Raw genomic sequence first — 12146 nt, 5'->3', positions numbered from 1 at the left:
TCCTGTTGGAATAAGTTGAATATACCCTTCATTTTTTTTTAACATATATTTTGACTTATTTTACCTAGATTTGTATATCACACCTCTTCACATTATGAAGTGCTTTAAAACTTTATATTGAGTGTTTTATTTACTTTAAATAGAACTTGCTCATTCCCATTTTCTTCTGTTTATTTGCCCTGTATGGCGAGATGTATTCTAACCTCAATGAGGGACATGTACAGAGTTGTGTTTAATTTTTTTTGCCATCACCTAAATGTGAGTTGGATGCGACCACGTTAGCCTGCCTGGGCTTAGTTTTGAGATTGCGCTTGGGTTGTCGAGTGAAATGTGAAACCAAACATGCTGCCCTCGCTGACACAACAGTTCAGAAATGTGTCATTTTTTTCAAATCAGTTTGACCAAATACATACTGTTTGCATAAAGGTCAGTATTGTGAAAACTGAAAAGAGAACTAGTTGAACTCCACAGTGTACCGAATGTTTGCATTTGTATGTTTCTCTTTTTCATTTCCCTCTGAGTTAAATTGCACTTTATAAAATTAAGCTGATTTACTATTAAAAACACACCTGTCCAGATTTAAACAGATCAAATAGTTTTGACTTTCTGAGCTCTACAGAATAAAACTTTGCATCAATTGTTGGTAACGTGGTCGTGGTCTGACTTGTGACTATATTATGTACAACGGTATTATGTTTACCATGCAGCTGTATAAAATGGCTCCCATTCTAAATAGAACCTGGTGTCCTCTGATGAGCTACATGCGTGTAGCTATACACACGTCTTGTTGCACACATTTTATTTATTGTCTTGGGACATATTAATTAATTAATTTATTTATTATTGTGTCTTATTTATTGGTTTGACACCTGTGGCATATTGGATGATTGTCAATAAATTGGTGTGTGTGTGTGTGTGTGTGTCAAAGTGTGTGTGTGTGTGTGTGTGTGTGTGTGTGTGTGTGACAAAGTGTGTGTGGTGTGCGTGCGTGTCTGGTGGGGACAGGTATATGGTTGTGGGGGGGCATAGTCAGTGGAAAAAACCTAGCTGTGATACTAACTCTTAACTGTTGCTCTCCTCATATTGGATGATGATATAATCTAAGACCATTGTATGTATTACTGCTTGTTGTGAAGATGAACTACGATGTAATGACAATAAATAATTAACACAAAGAAGACACGCAAACACAGACTTCAGTCTGTTTTTCATTGTTTGATGGTATTAAATACTTATTTTGGAATGTTATTATATTTTAAAAGTCTTGACGTTTGAATTTGCGCATCTTATAACTTTAACATAAATACAGTAAAATGCAGCTGTTAGAATGTATTATTTCTACACCATTTTTAATAACATAAAAATTCTGAAGATAATAATAATGATAATAATAATAATAATAATAATAATAATAATAATAATAATAATAATCTGCACTTGGAAACTTAATACCACTGTATTCTACAACCCTGCATGAGGTGTACAAAACTACCACCCGCCACTGTACTTTAATTCTTTCATTTTCCATTCCCGAGCTCGGGGTTACGGGGGTCTGCTGGAGCCAATCCCAGACAGGGTACAACCCTGGACAAGTCGCCAGTTCATCGCAGGGCACCACTGTACTTTAAAAACGGAAATTACATAAATTGACGCTCGTGTAGCCTCTCAATTGACGTTACAATTTGACTCCACTTATATTTCAAACGTATTAGTTATGACATATTAAGACGGTACATCTCCCAATTTATGATCCCCCCTCACCCGACGTAACGTCAACGTTGATGCAGGTTCAGTTTCCCTCCTTTTACAACTCCTTCTCCGAACCTGAATCAGATGCGTTCGAATACGCCGTAAAAAAAAAAAAAAAAAAAAAAAAAAAGGCCCGTTAGGGTCTCCCCACAAACCTTACAAACGAAAAGAAACTAGTAGTTTCTAGTAGCTTTACTTTTCGCAATGTTTATGTAAATGCAAACATCCAAATCGAGGATCGTGTCTTGGTTAGGTCACCTTAAGAAATAATGCTTTATTCGTAAATCACATTTTGCTATGTCAATCTAAAAACTAAACTCAAAAGTCAGTCGTCAACAGAAAGAGCCGATGGTTTAAAGAACTTTGCTTTTAACCTTTGAACCTGTTGAAAAGAACGCATTTTTTCGTCTTTAAACTTTTTAAAATATCACTGAACGTGGGTCGTAAAAATGAAAAGCCCGAATTTCTGATATGTCCTGGTACTTGAAGGCATTGAAACAACGCAAGGCATGACCCACTTTTCGTCGTGCAACACGGGAACGTCTAGTATCAAGTTATGTGTGAAAAGGTAGAGGAGTGACGGATGTACAGAGGTTTGCTTTCAAAACAAATGCACTGTTTGGCAATCCCGCACCGTTGAATAAAGATACCAGTTGCGCAATAATCGTACAATTTAAATAATAATAAATCAAAATGTACAAATTTATTTAATAACAGAGTAATTCATGGGTGCGAAGCACTTTTTTCCCACAGAGCCGCTGGAGTTTGAAAAATTTGAAAACCTTACCCGGAAGTCGCTTTGTTTTATTCTGGACTAGCTTCAAAGTGGTTCCGCGTGTTGAAACTAAAGAGAGGACCGAAGAGAAACAAAATTTCACGTATTCGACAGCGAACATCTCAGACGAAAGCGGAGGAAATGAACATGTTAAAGAGGGTCACCCTGGAGATGCGGCACAAGTCGCCGTCAGAAGTGAGTACCCGGACTTGGTGTGTTATTTTCACGGTGTAAATAAACTTGAGCAGCCGATTGGGAAGAGATAGCGTGCACATGGCTGGGTGACTGGTAAAGCGGCCAGTCGCGCAACCTATTTTGGTTCATTCTGAAGTTTAATTGCCACTTAGTTACTAATTATTGTTTAAACGTAGGAAAATGAAACTGGCGAGACTCATTTCGAGTGATGTGAGAAACTTAAATTCTACGCGCCTCCTACTCTATGTACTATGCACAAGTAAGATAGACCTGTGTGCTTCCGGGCCTGGTTAATGTCTGGAGCCGCGCTACTTCGAAGTCATAAAACACGTTGTTGCAGGACTGCAAAACTTAAACGCAATTTTAAGCATACAACAAATGTTTTTTTTGTTTTTTAAAAAACATATTCCTATAACGCCAACCACATTGCACATTAATGTGGTGTCTTAAATAACAGTTAAGGCGCCCACCGATAAATAATCGCTTGTCACGACGTTGTTTTGTCGTCTATACTCGTGTATAAGCAGGAAGTGCGTCATTGTTTTGGAGCTTAACATTGCCCACTATAATAATGTACATTATTTTTTTATAGAATAGTCTGAAAGACAAAATTAGCTTTTGTAAGGTTCTAAAACTCAATGTGTTCAACTTTTAAATTAACAACTAGTACGAGTGAAGTCAGAGATTAGCCGGGGCCCTAATGTGCAAATGGCGCGTAGCTAGTAGCATGCTAACCTCTGGTTCATTGAAAAGTCTACGCAGTGTTTGTTTGGCCCGCGTCCACACCATTATTACCCAGAAGCTACCTTACTGCCCGTTTTAGTCGTCTTTGGGCTTTGATAGGTTCGTTGTAGTACGATAGTGACGCGTTTGACAGAGAGTTAGCATGGCGCTAACTTCGCAGCGTTACATGTGTGCGAGTTTATAAACAGAGCGCTATCAGCCGCGAACAGTTTGAATAGAGTTGTCGGACCAGGCTGTGCTCCGGGTTGAGTTCGTCTATTTCAATTTTTTTCAACCAACTTCTTCACCTTTTATTGTCTTAATCACATACATACATTTAGAAACGTACTATTTCGGGTCCTTTACTTTTAGATTAAGATGTTGTTTCTTATCGTGACAGTTTTCAGTGAAGCTACCAAGACCATTGCATACGTTTTACAAAACCTACACGAGTGTGAGCTTGTTCGCGCGCTCCCGCACACTGTAAATTAATTTCCGCAATGCTATTCAGGTAAATGCTTTTGAGCTCCCTCAGGAGATATGTCTGTTGCCATTTGATGTCTGCAGGATAGGAGTGGGTATTTCGATGTTTACTGTGTGGATTTCCCCTTACTATCGCACAACTTATCTTGATGATTCATTTTTGGCTTTTTGCGGTTGTGAGACTGTGATGAGGGGAAATACTTCCTGTTGGAGTCATCCAAACAGAAAATAAAATGGTTCATCTGAATGTGTTGAACAACACAGTTTTTGCACCTGCCCTGTTAGTTAGCTTCACCTCCAACATGCACCTCTTCTCAGATCAAGGAGCTGGTTCTGGATAACTGTCACTCCAATGACGGGAAGATGGAAGGAATCACTGAAGAGTTTTCCAACCTTGAGACGCTGAGCCTCATTAACGTTGGCCTGACGAGTGTTGCAGAGATCCCCAAACTGGACAAACTCAAAAAGGTTGCTTCTAGCTCTCTAAATTGTAGATCTGTCATGTCAGACGATGAAGTGGACTGAATGTTGACATACTGTGATGTTCCTGCTGTGTGTAGCTGGAGCTGAGCGATAACAGGATATCAGGCGGTCTGGAGGTTCTGGCGGAGCGGCTGACCAATCTGACATACCTGAACTTGAGCGGGAACAAGTTCAAAGACATCAGCACCCTGGAGCCTCTGGTGGGTGTTTCTCAACACAGATTATTGCTAGAGCACGGATAAGCAACACCCATCTGTTTAAATCATGCTACCCCACCTAACTGTTGTTTCCTTTCCTTTTTATTTTTTATTTTATTTTTTGATTACTTACTCTTTTCTGTGTGTAGCTTTTAACTCTTGCCCTATTGCATTGTTTTTCCTGTAAAGTGTCCTTGGGTTCTTTGAAAGGCACTTAGAAATAAAATGTATTATTATTATTATTATTATTATTATTATTATTATTATTATTATTATTAGAGCTGTGAATACAAACATCTCAGTGGTGCTTCACTTCAGGATGCAGTGATGGAAGGCACACCTCAGTACTATTTTTGATGTTGTTTGCGTCAAAAGAGAATAACTGAGAAGAGCCCATGTGCTTCTCATGCTCCTCATGGTTTAGACAAATGTTTAATTTTAATAATTAAACTCGCAGCAGCTTTTCTATGCTTAGTCAATTCTATTTCTACATGAATGAGCTAAAACAATATGTTTTAAACAGTTCTCTGGATTCAACTTTCATTTTTTATTGCTGTGGTCTTGGTCAGGTGTTGAATCTCGTCTATCTTCCTCCAGAAAAAGTTGCCTCAGCTGAAGAGTCTGGACCTTTTCAACTGCGAGGTGACCAACCTGGCTGACTACAAGGAGTCCATCTTTAACCTCCTTCCCCAGCTCACCTACTTGGATGGCTTCGACATAGATGACTGTGAGGCATCCGACTCAGACGGAGAGGAGGACGGCGTGGAGGACGAGGATGAGGAAGGTAACAAGTGAATGCCACAGAGCCAGAGATGGAAGGAGTGTTGAGGTTTCTCCTGCTGCAGTGGTTTGCGTTTTGTTTTTCAGTGATAGAGTCAGAGGACTTTGAGGAAGAGGAGGATGAGGATGAGGAAGACGTTGTGGCCGAGGAGGATGATGATGACGACGACAGTGAAGAAGACGAGGTGAGTCAAACCGCGTGTCTCTGTCAAGCTGGAACGGGGAAGCTTTTGTCCAGACGAATGCAGTTAAAGTTCAAAGGAAACTTCTCAAGCCTGGTGAAAGTGGTGTGTGACTGATAATGTTAAGTCTTATTCACCTGCCAAAACACAGCGACAACTATGTCATTTATGTTGTTGTTCCTATGAGTGTAATGTTAGTTCTGAGAGCCGAATACTTTGGCTCTTTAAATCAGTCAAATGTCACCATACTGTGATGTTAAACTGCACCCTGTTTTTCTGTTGCAGGATGGAGAAGTGAATGGTGACGTTGACAGTGAGGAAGACGAGGAGGATGAAGATGAGGAAGATGATGGTTCGTGGCCAATAGGCTCCTTTTGATGTTCAGTTAATGAAGTTTTTTTTGTTTTGTTTTTTATTTTGTTTTCTTAAGCAGCACAAAAACCTCACGTTTGGTCGTTTGTTTGCAGATGAAGAGTCGTCTCCGGCTAAAGGCGAGAAGAGGAAGAGGGATCCAGAGGATGAGGATGAAGAAGATGATGATTAGGGACCTCTTGGAATCCATGACCCTGTCCCTTCTTGTCAACCCTCACCCTCCTCTTGATCCTGACCCCCATTGAGTCGACCACTGTCAGGCCCTCCCTCAACAGACCAAAATGCTGCCGTTAAACTTTGCTTAATTGACACGATCCCATCTCTTGAAACGTGTCCTCCTCCCCCTAAAGTTCTTGTTTTCGGTTACTTCCTGTTACCCATCGATTAGTGTACATTAATGTGATTGTTTCCATGGTTTATTGTTGTCAGTAAAATGCACATTGCCTTTAGCGCATCCTATAGTTAATGTTTTCAAACAGATTTGCAAGAAAACATGTTCTGTACATTGGCTGTTTTTCCTCTCGCCACAGGATTTCTCTGTGTTTCTTATGTTAACCATGAGAGCTGATAGCTGCGTAAACCACTTGAATGATAGTTTGTGAGGAGAACTGAAGTGTCGTGATGTCTGTTGAGGGAGCCTTGAGGCGGTGACACAAAGTTTTCCCTTTCCCCTACCCCTCTGTGACATCATCTTGGCTGTCATCAGTGGACAGTCCCACCCACCCATGAGGCCGAGTGTGCTCAGGGCAAATTGTGTTCTCTCTCTCTCTCTCTCTCTCTCTCTCTCTCTCTCTCTCACTCAGTCTCTTTGGCCAACAGAGGTTTTTAAAAAATGTTTTTTTCAGAGAAGTTTGTTGTTTTTGTTTGTTTATTTTGTACGGTTGTCCACTTTGTGCTCGGGGATCTGTGGTTGATCATTCAGATACACTGACAACTTGAGCTTTTCTTGTTTTCTTTTTCTTTTTTTTTACTTTCTGTAAGTTAAGAGGGGGAAAAAACAAACAAAAAAAAAACAATGAACTTTGTAAATAAAATCTTAACATTTTGCTTCCTGAGGTGTCTTCTCTGGCCTTTTGTCTCCATCATTCATGTATCTGCTATACTGTATGTTACTTTTGTATTACATTCACAATATAGAGTCATTATAGACTTACTGCCGCACATTATCTGAACAGCCCTGCCTATGGTAACCTTTAATGTTGGTGCCAATTTGGATTGAGATGCTATTTGTGGTTACAATCATAATGTTTTTACTACACTGTTAAAAATACAAATTTGTCTTTGCGACTTCATTGGTTAGTAAGCAGACAGAAAAGAGTGTTTGACATATAACCGATACATTAGTGTATTAACTTGAGCACTGTGATTAAAAAAAAAAAAGACCTATATGGAAATGTTATTTATGAAAGAAGTATCACCCTAAGGTTAACTTCATACGCTTGTGGAAATAATCCTGGAAATTCAACAGTAAACACAAATGCAGTGGGAACCATGTTTGCAATGACAAAGCACATGGGTTCATCAGACAGAACTGGCTTTTCAGGACATGATGTAACAAGTATCACAAGAAGTCCTGCTCTGTCATGTACGTTGTCAGGCAAGGTTGTCATTATGCAGTTTTGGATTGCTGGCTCCAAGTGAAATGGTCGGCTATTGCCTCTCAGAAATCCCTGTCCCATGTAATTCTGACCATGAATTGACCAGATAGAAACTGCAGTGTGAAATGAACTTAAATATATAGTTTATACAGTAATTGCACAAAGCTGTTTAACAGGTTGTTCGTCCGGCGCCAAAGGTGATCGCTCCAATCAGAAGGCAGCTTTTAGGTTGTTCCTGGTGTTTTTGATCTCTAGTTCCAGCTGACTGATTGTGGCCTGAAACAGTAGAAAAGAAACCGCAGGCTGATTTTACCATTTACACTAGTGATGTGCATATCAATATTTTTATTGATATATCGATCGCTAATCAGAGTAAAATTTTGTGTTTATTATTACCACTTATTTTTTACTTAATTTTGCCCACAGCCAATGGCGACTTACCTCCGACTACTGTAATGCACCAAAGCCCACTGCGGCTGCGCAGTGTGCCAGCTCGGCAGTTGGCACGCAGTGCACGACATTGCACGCACGCACGCACGCACGCACGCACGCACGCAGCAAACAGCAGAGAAAAGGCAGTGGCAGCAGAGTCAGACTTGTCGGGGAAGAAAAAGCAACGACGTGTTGCTTGGTCCTACTTTTCGCCAGTTGATAAAAACAGTGCGTGGTGTGATTTTTGCGACGAGAGTGTCGCACAGGAGCACCAGCAATTTTTGTAATAAATATATTAAACCAAAAAGTGTATTGATATCGATATCAACCCCAAAAATATCGATTATCGTATCGAATTTGAAAACTATGTTATCGCTCATCACTACTTTACACCCAAACTCATCAGTGGTGATGAGGAGAAATCCCAGACACTGACCTCTTTGTGCTGTAGCTGTTCTCTCAGCATCTGGATCTCCTCTTGCTGTTGGTAAAATGCCTGCAGGAGCTGAGACAAAGAGCAGTAGGTTAAAAATCAGCATCACCTCCCAGTTTCACTCCTGACCTTGGGTTTGGGGCTGGGGGTTGTGTCCTCCCTTACCTCGCCTTTGGTGGTCGGCGGCGGACTTTCTGAGGGTTCGCAACAGTGTGGCATGCGTGACAGGACCAGCTGGGTCTCATCTGGCTGCCACCCTGCCAGGTCGCTCAGCTGCCGGGGATACTTGGCATCCTGGTATGATAGTTGCTCCTGGACGAAGGCCTGTAAAGGGTTGAACGGCGACAAATTCTGAGATGGAGATTCCCTAACTAAGTAGAGATTGAAGTTGAAGTTTAAGGATTTTAAAAACTTTTATCTTTTATTTTTCACCGTTTACCTCCTCAATAAAATTGGCCCTTAGTGCTGAATCCCTTGCGGGGCATGTGTTCGACTTCAGGAAGCCCAGAGACCCGGCCATCCCTCTCTCAGAAGGGGATTCTGGGTAAGGGTTGGCCACTGGAAGCCCAGGTTTCAGGGACATCAGCACAGGGTCTAATGTGGACATGAAATCATTGGCCACAAAGATTTCTTCATGTGTCTATCTCTTGACACACCACTGACCCCTGTTGATTCCTGACAGCCATTCCTGAGCTGTGATGGCCGCCTGGTTCCCTGGGGTCATTGGGTACAGGTCCTCCTGGAAAACACCCGACTGCAATGCCAGGGGACAAAACCTGAGACTATACATATTTCATATTAATCTCTGAGGATTACTTCCAGTACCTTGTTGTAAATGTCTCACAAACAATAAAGGTCGTTAGACAGGCAACAACTAGTCTACCCTACCCTCCTAGAGTTTACCCAATGTTGTAATTGGTGGGCGTTATACTGACCTGTTTTCGTGGCACAACCATTGACAGTGGTTCTACCAGGTTTTTTATGGCAATCAGTCGGTAGAAGCGGAAAATTTCACAGGTGCCAACATCCAGGCCGCGTTTTGGCATGACCCCTACTTTTAGAAAAGTACTGGTGTGAGTACACAGTTAACTTCATGTTAGAATCTCATGAACACTATCAAGAACTAGCAGTATGGGAATCAAAGCGTCTTCATAATTGACAGAAAATATCTGATCCATACAGAATTTCATCAGGCACAGTTGGGTTACCATGTTATACCATGGCAAAACAAATTAGGTGTAAATTGTTGACCTAAAATTTGATATTTGAATGATTTGAATGAATTTCAACATTTTTCATCTTTAGTGCTTATTATTAGTGTTAAGTTGGTCGATCACTCCGAGTTCCAATGACTAAGGAGTCATTGACCTCACCGAGTCCTTTCTGTGGCAGAAGAGATCTGTATTCTGTCAGGAAGTTGACGTAAGGTTTCTCAGTGCTCAGCTCATAATATCGGATGTTCCCATCACCCTGAAGAACAAAAACATAATCCATCAGGCGGTGCCAAAAGCCAATAACTTTTTTTTCTTGCTAATGCAGTTATAATATATTAGCATCTAAGACCTTTCCGGCCAAGTAGAGCATGCGAGTGTCAGCGTCATAGAAAGGAAACAGAACTCCTGCCGAGCCATCCAGATCTTCTACATACAGGGGCTCTGCCAAGTCATCCTGCACAGAAACTGAGAAAATCAGTTAAAATGTCAGGACACGTTCCAGTCAATTGCTCAGTGTGATGCTGAATGCTGTCTCACAGGGTCCCAGAGAACAATCTGTCTGTGGTTCCAGGCTGAACTTCCCGTGGACAGAAGCATCTTCAAGCCTCCAATGTATAGGACCTTATTCGCCTTGTGTGAGTTACTTCTAGACACCTGTAATAACTGTTTTTTAGTTGAAAAGAAAAAATTGATAATGGCATATAAACCCAAAAAGACCTCTACACAAACATACCTGGAGAATCTTTCCTGTCCTGGGGTCCAGGACACGGACCCGTCTGTCTGTTGACGTTACTGCAAGCCTGCTGCCATCACTGTTAAAACTAACAGATAGCAGCAGCGTCTCAGATGGATAGCGGTGATAGACAGGCCTCAGGACCACCTGCACCGGGTGCCTGAGTACTGCACCAACCTGGGACACGTCCCAGAGGAGTACCTGGGACAACAAGGGGCACTAACAAAGCTCTTGACCAACATTTTTCCAATTTTCAGCCTCAAACTGGAACTGATGCAGTTTGAATGTCAGTGGTCAGTGCAGTGTCTCACCTTGTAGTCATATGCGGCGCTCAGTAGCAGATTCTCAGCTGTTGGATGCCACTCAATAAGCCCCACCCTCCTCGAATGTCCAATCAGAGTCTTCCTGGCCTTGGTGAGGTTTTCTTGGAGCCCACGGACTGGGATGTCCCATATCTTCACCTGCATCCAGAAAGAGGTCTTTTTAACACACAAACCATGAAATGATGGAAGTCCAAAACTCTAAAATTCTTACTGTGCAGTCCTCTGAGCATGAGGCGATACAGTGATCATCAAATGGATTCCACTTGATATCCAGAACCCGCCCACGATGACCACAGACCCGTGGGTGCTGATGGTCCACTCGGCCGGTCTGAAAGAGGAACAAATATATCCTTCTTAATCAGCATGTATAATTAATCGTCTGAGAAGCTTTAATTTGTTTTACACACATGATGGATGGGCAGCACCAAAAAGGACCCGCCCCCGACGCACTCAGTCACTACAGCGATAAAGCAGGGATTGGCTGAGCAGTTGTGGTTGTCATGGACGCTGCGTGTGATTGGCACCCCGTCGTAGCAGCGCTCCCTGGTGGCGGGTCTTCCTATGACGTGGCGAAACTTTGAGCTGTGGAAAGATGAATGCCACGACATCTGACGGACATAAAAAAAAAAAAAAAGTAAGACAAAGAGAACTAGAGAGAGTTTATTTCGACAAAGTTAGACAAGGAATCAAAGATGTAGAAATGGAAGGCATGTGCGTGTGTTCATAGTGTATTTGCAGGTATGTGTCATCCTTGTATAATCTTATGGTGTTGTGGAACCTTTGCAGCAGTTTCATTTTGTCTTCTGAATAATTCTACTAACGGTAATTCTTGACTTCCATAATGTCATCAATAATAAAGTAATTTTTACAATAACATCATTCATTGAAACAAACACACGCAGATTAACTCCTCGTCCACAATTAGCTGCCATCATAAAAGATTCACATGCACTTCCTGTTCTTACAAATCCCTCCTGACCTTTGCTGTGAAGTCAAAGATCGTTTTACAGTGACAAAAGACTGACACCAGCCGTGCGCTAAATATGATGCTCAAGCTACTGACTTGTCATTCAATTCAGTTTCAGGCCTGCAAAAGCACAGCATGAAAAACAGCAAAGAAACAGAATTAATAACTAAAACTCGGCTCAGTTCCTTAATAAATACAAGAAACACGTGATATTTTGATATTTCTCTTGACACACAAAATCTCTCTTGGGGCTTATCAATCCTTCAATGATGCTAAAACCAGTAACTTGTGATGTCTTAAATGACACATGGAGAATTGAAGCCAGCTGACTGCCATTTTACTGCTTACCTGGAGCGGCAGTTGTGTCACTTCAAGATACTATGTTCCATACTTCCAATATTTTATACCAAAAATGCAAGAATAGCAGGAATTGCCCATTAGTAGAAATAGACACTGAACTCAGAAATCAGTTCTTTCTGACTCCATAAATACAAACATGACTGGTGG

General features: G+C 41.4%; 2 protein-coding genes and 1 long non-coding RNA gene across 3 annotated transcripts; 1 reads left to right on the top strand and 2 right to left on the bottom strand.

The window, feature by feature from the left end:
- Positions 1-824: 824 nt before the first annotated feature.
- Positions 825-2595, bottom strand: LOC142894162 (uncharacterized). Its single transcript, XR_012927781.1, has 3 exons — positions 2537-2595; positions 1762-1824; positions 825-1617 (listed from the first exon to the last, which is right to left on the bottom strand). It is a non-coding gene; the product is annotated as an uncharacterized LOC142894162 (long non-coding RNA).
- LOC142894155 (acidic leucine-rich nuclear phosphoprotein 32 family member D-like) lies at positions 2547-6994 on the top strand. Its single transcript, XM_076035342.1, has 7 exons — positions 2547-2719; positions 4244-4393; positions 4486-4608; positions 5203-5389; positions 5473-5570; positions 5853-5919; positions 6035-6994. Exons 1-7 carry the CDS (start codon positions 2666-2668, stop codon positions 6109-6111), a joined length of 756 nt encoding a protein of 251 aa, XP_075891457.1. The 5' UTR covers positions 2547-2665; the 3' UTR covers positions 6112-6994.
- On the bottom strand, positions 6889-11280 carry coro2ab (coronin 2Ab). Its single transcript, XM_076035328.1, has 13 exons — positions 11080-11280; positions 10884-11000; positions 10661-10810; positions 10350-10550; positions 10154-10270; positions 9966-10070; positions 9776-9872; positions 9338-9453; positions 9066-9156; positions 8842-8996; positions 8568-8726; positions 8406-8474; positions 6889-7813 (listed from the first exon to the last, which is right to left on the bottom strand). Exons 1-13 carry the CDS (start codon positions 11278-11280, stop codon positions 7748-7750), a joined length of 1644 nt encoding a protein of 547 aa, XP_075891443.1. The 3' UTR covers positions 6889-7747.
- Between the last annotated feature and the right edge of the window lie 866 nt (positions 11281-12146).

The sequence above is a fragment of the Nelusetta ayraudi genome, unplaced genomic scaffold (genome assembly GCF_046127955.1).
Source record: "Nelusetta ayraudi isolate G7.1 ecotype Tasmania unplaced genomic scaffold, CSIRO-AGI_Nayr_v1 ptg000042l, whole genome shotgun sequence".
Lineage (NCBI taxonomy): Eukaryota > Metazoa > Chordata > Actinopteri > Tetraodontiformes > Monacanthidae > Nelusetta > Nelusetta ayraudi.
This window is presented reverse-complemented; position numbering and strand designations above follow the sequence as displayed.

What these genes read in the sequence shown, in the direction of transcription:
- LOC142894155 (XM_076035342.1), top strand. Translation starts at nt 2,666, where the DNA reads ATGAACATGTTAAAGAGGGTCACCCTGGAGATGCGGCACAAGTCGCCG. An exon ending in GGCACAAGTCGCCGTCAGAA is followed by an intron (nt 2,720 to 4,243) that starts GTGAGTACCCGG and finishes ACCTCTTCTCAG; the next exon opens with ATCAAGGAGCTGGTTCTGGA. An exon ending in GGAGGACGAGGATGAGGAAG is followed by an intron (nt 5,390 to 5,472) that starts GTAACAAGTGAA and finishes TTTGTTTTTCAG; the next exon opens with TGATAGAGTCAGAGGACTTT.
- coro2ab (XM_076035328.1), bottom strand. Translation starts at nt 11,280, where the DNA reads ATGTCGTGGCATTCATCTTTCCACAGCTCAAAGTTTCGCCACGTCATA. An exon ending in AGATTGTTCTCTGGGACCCT is followed by an intron (nt 10,071 to 10,153) that starts GTGAGACAGCAT and finishes GTTTCTGTGCAG; the next exon opens with GATGACTTGGCAGAGCCCCT. An exon ending in TCTGCCACAGAAAGGACTCG is followed by an intron (nt 9,454 to 9,775) that starts GTGAGGTCAATG and finishes TTCTAAAAGTAG; the next exon opens with GGGTCATGCCAAAACGCGGC.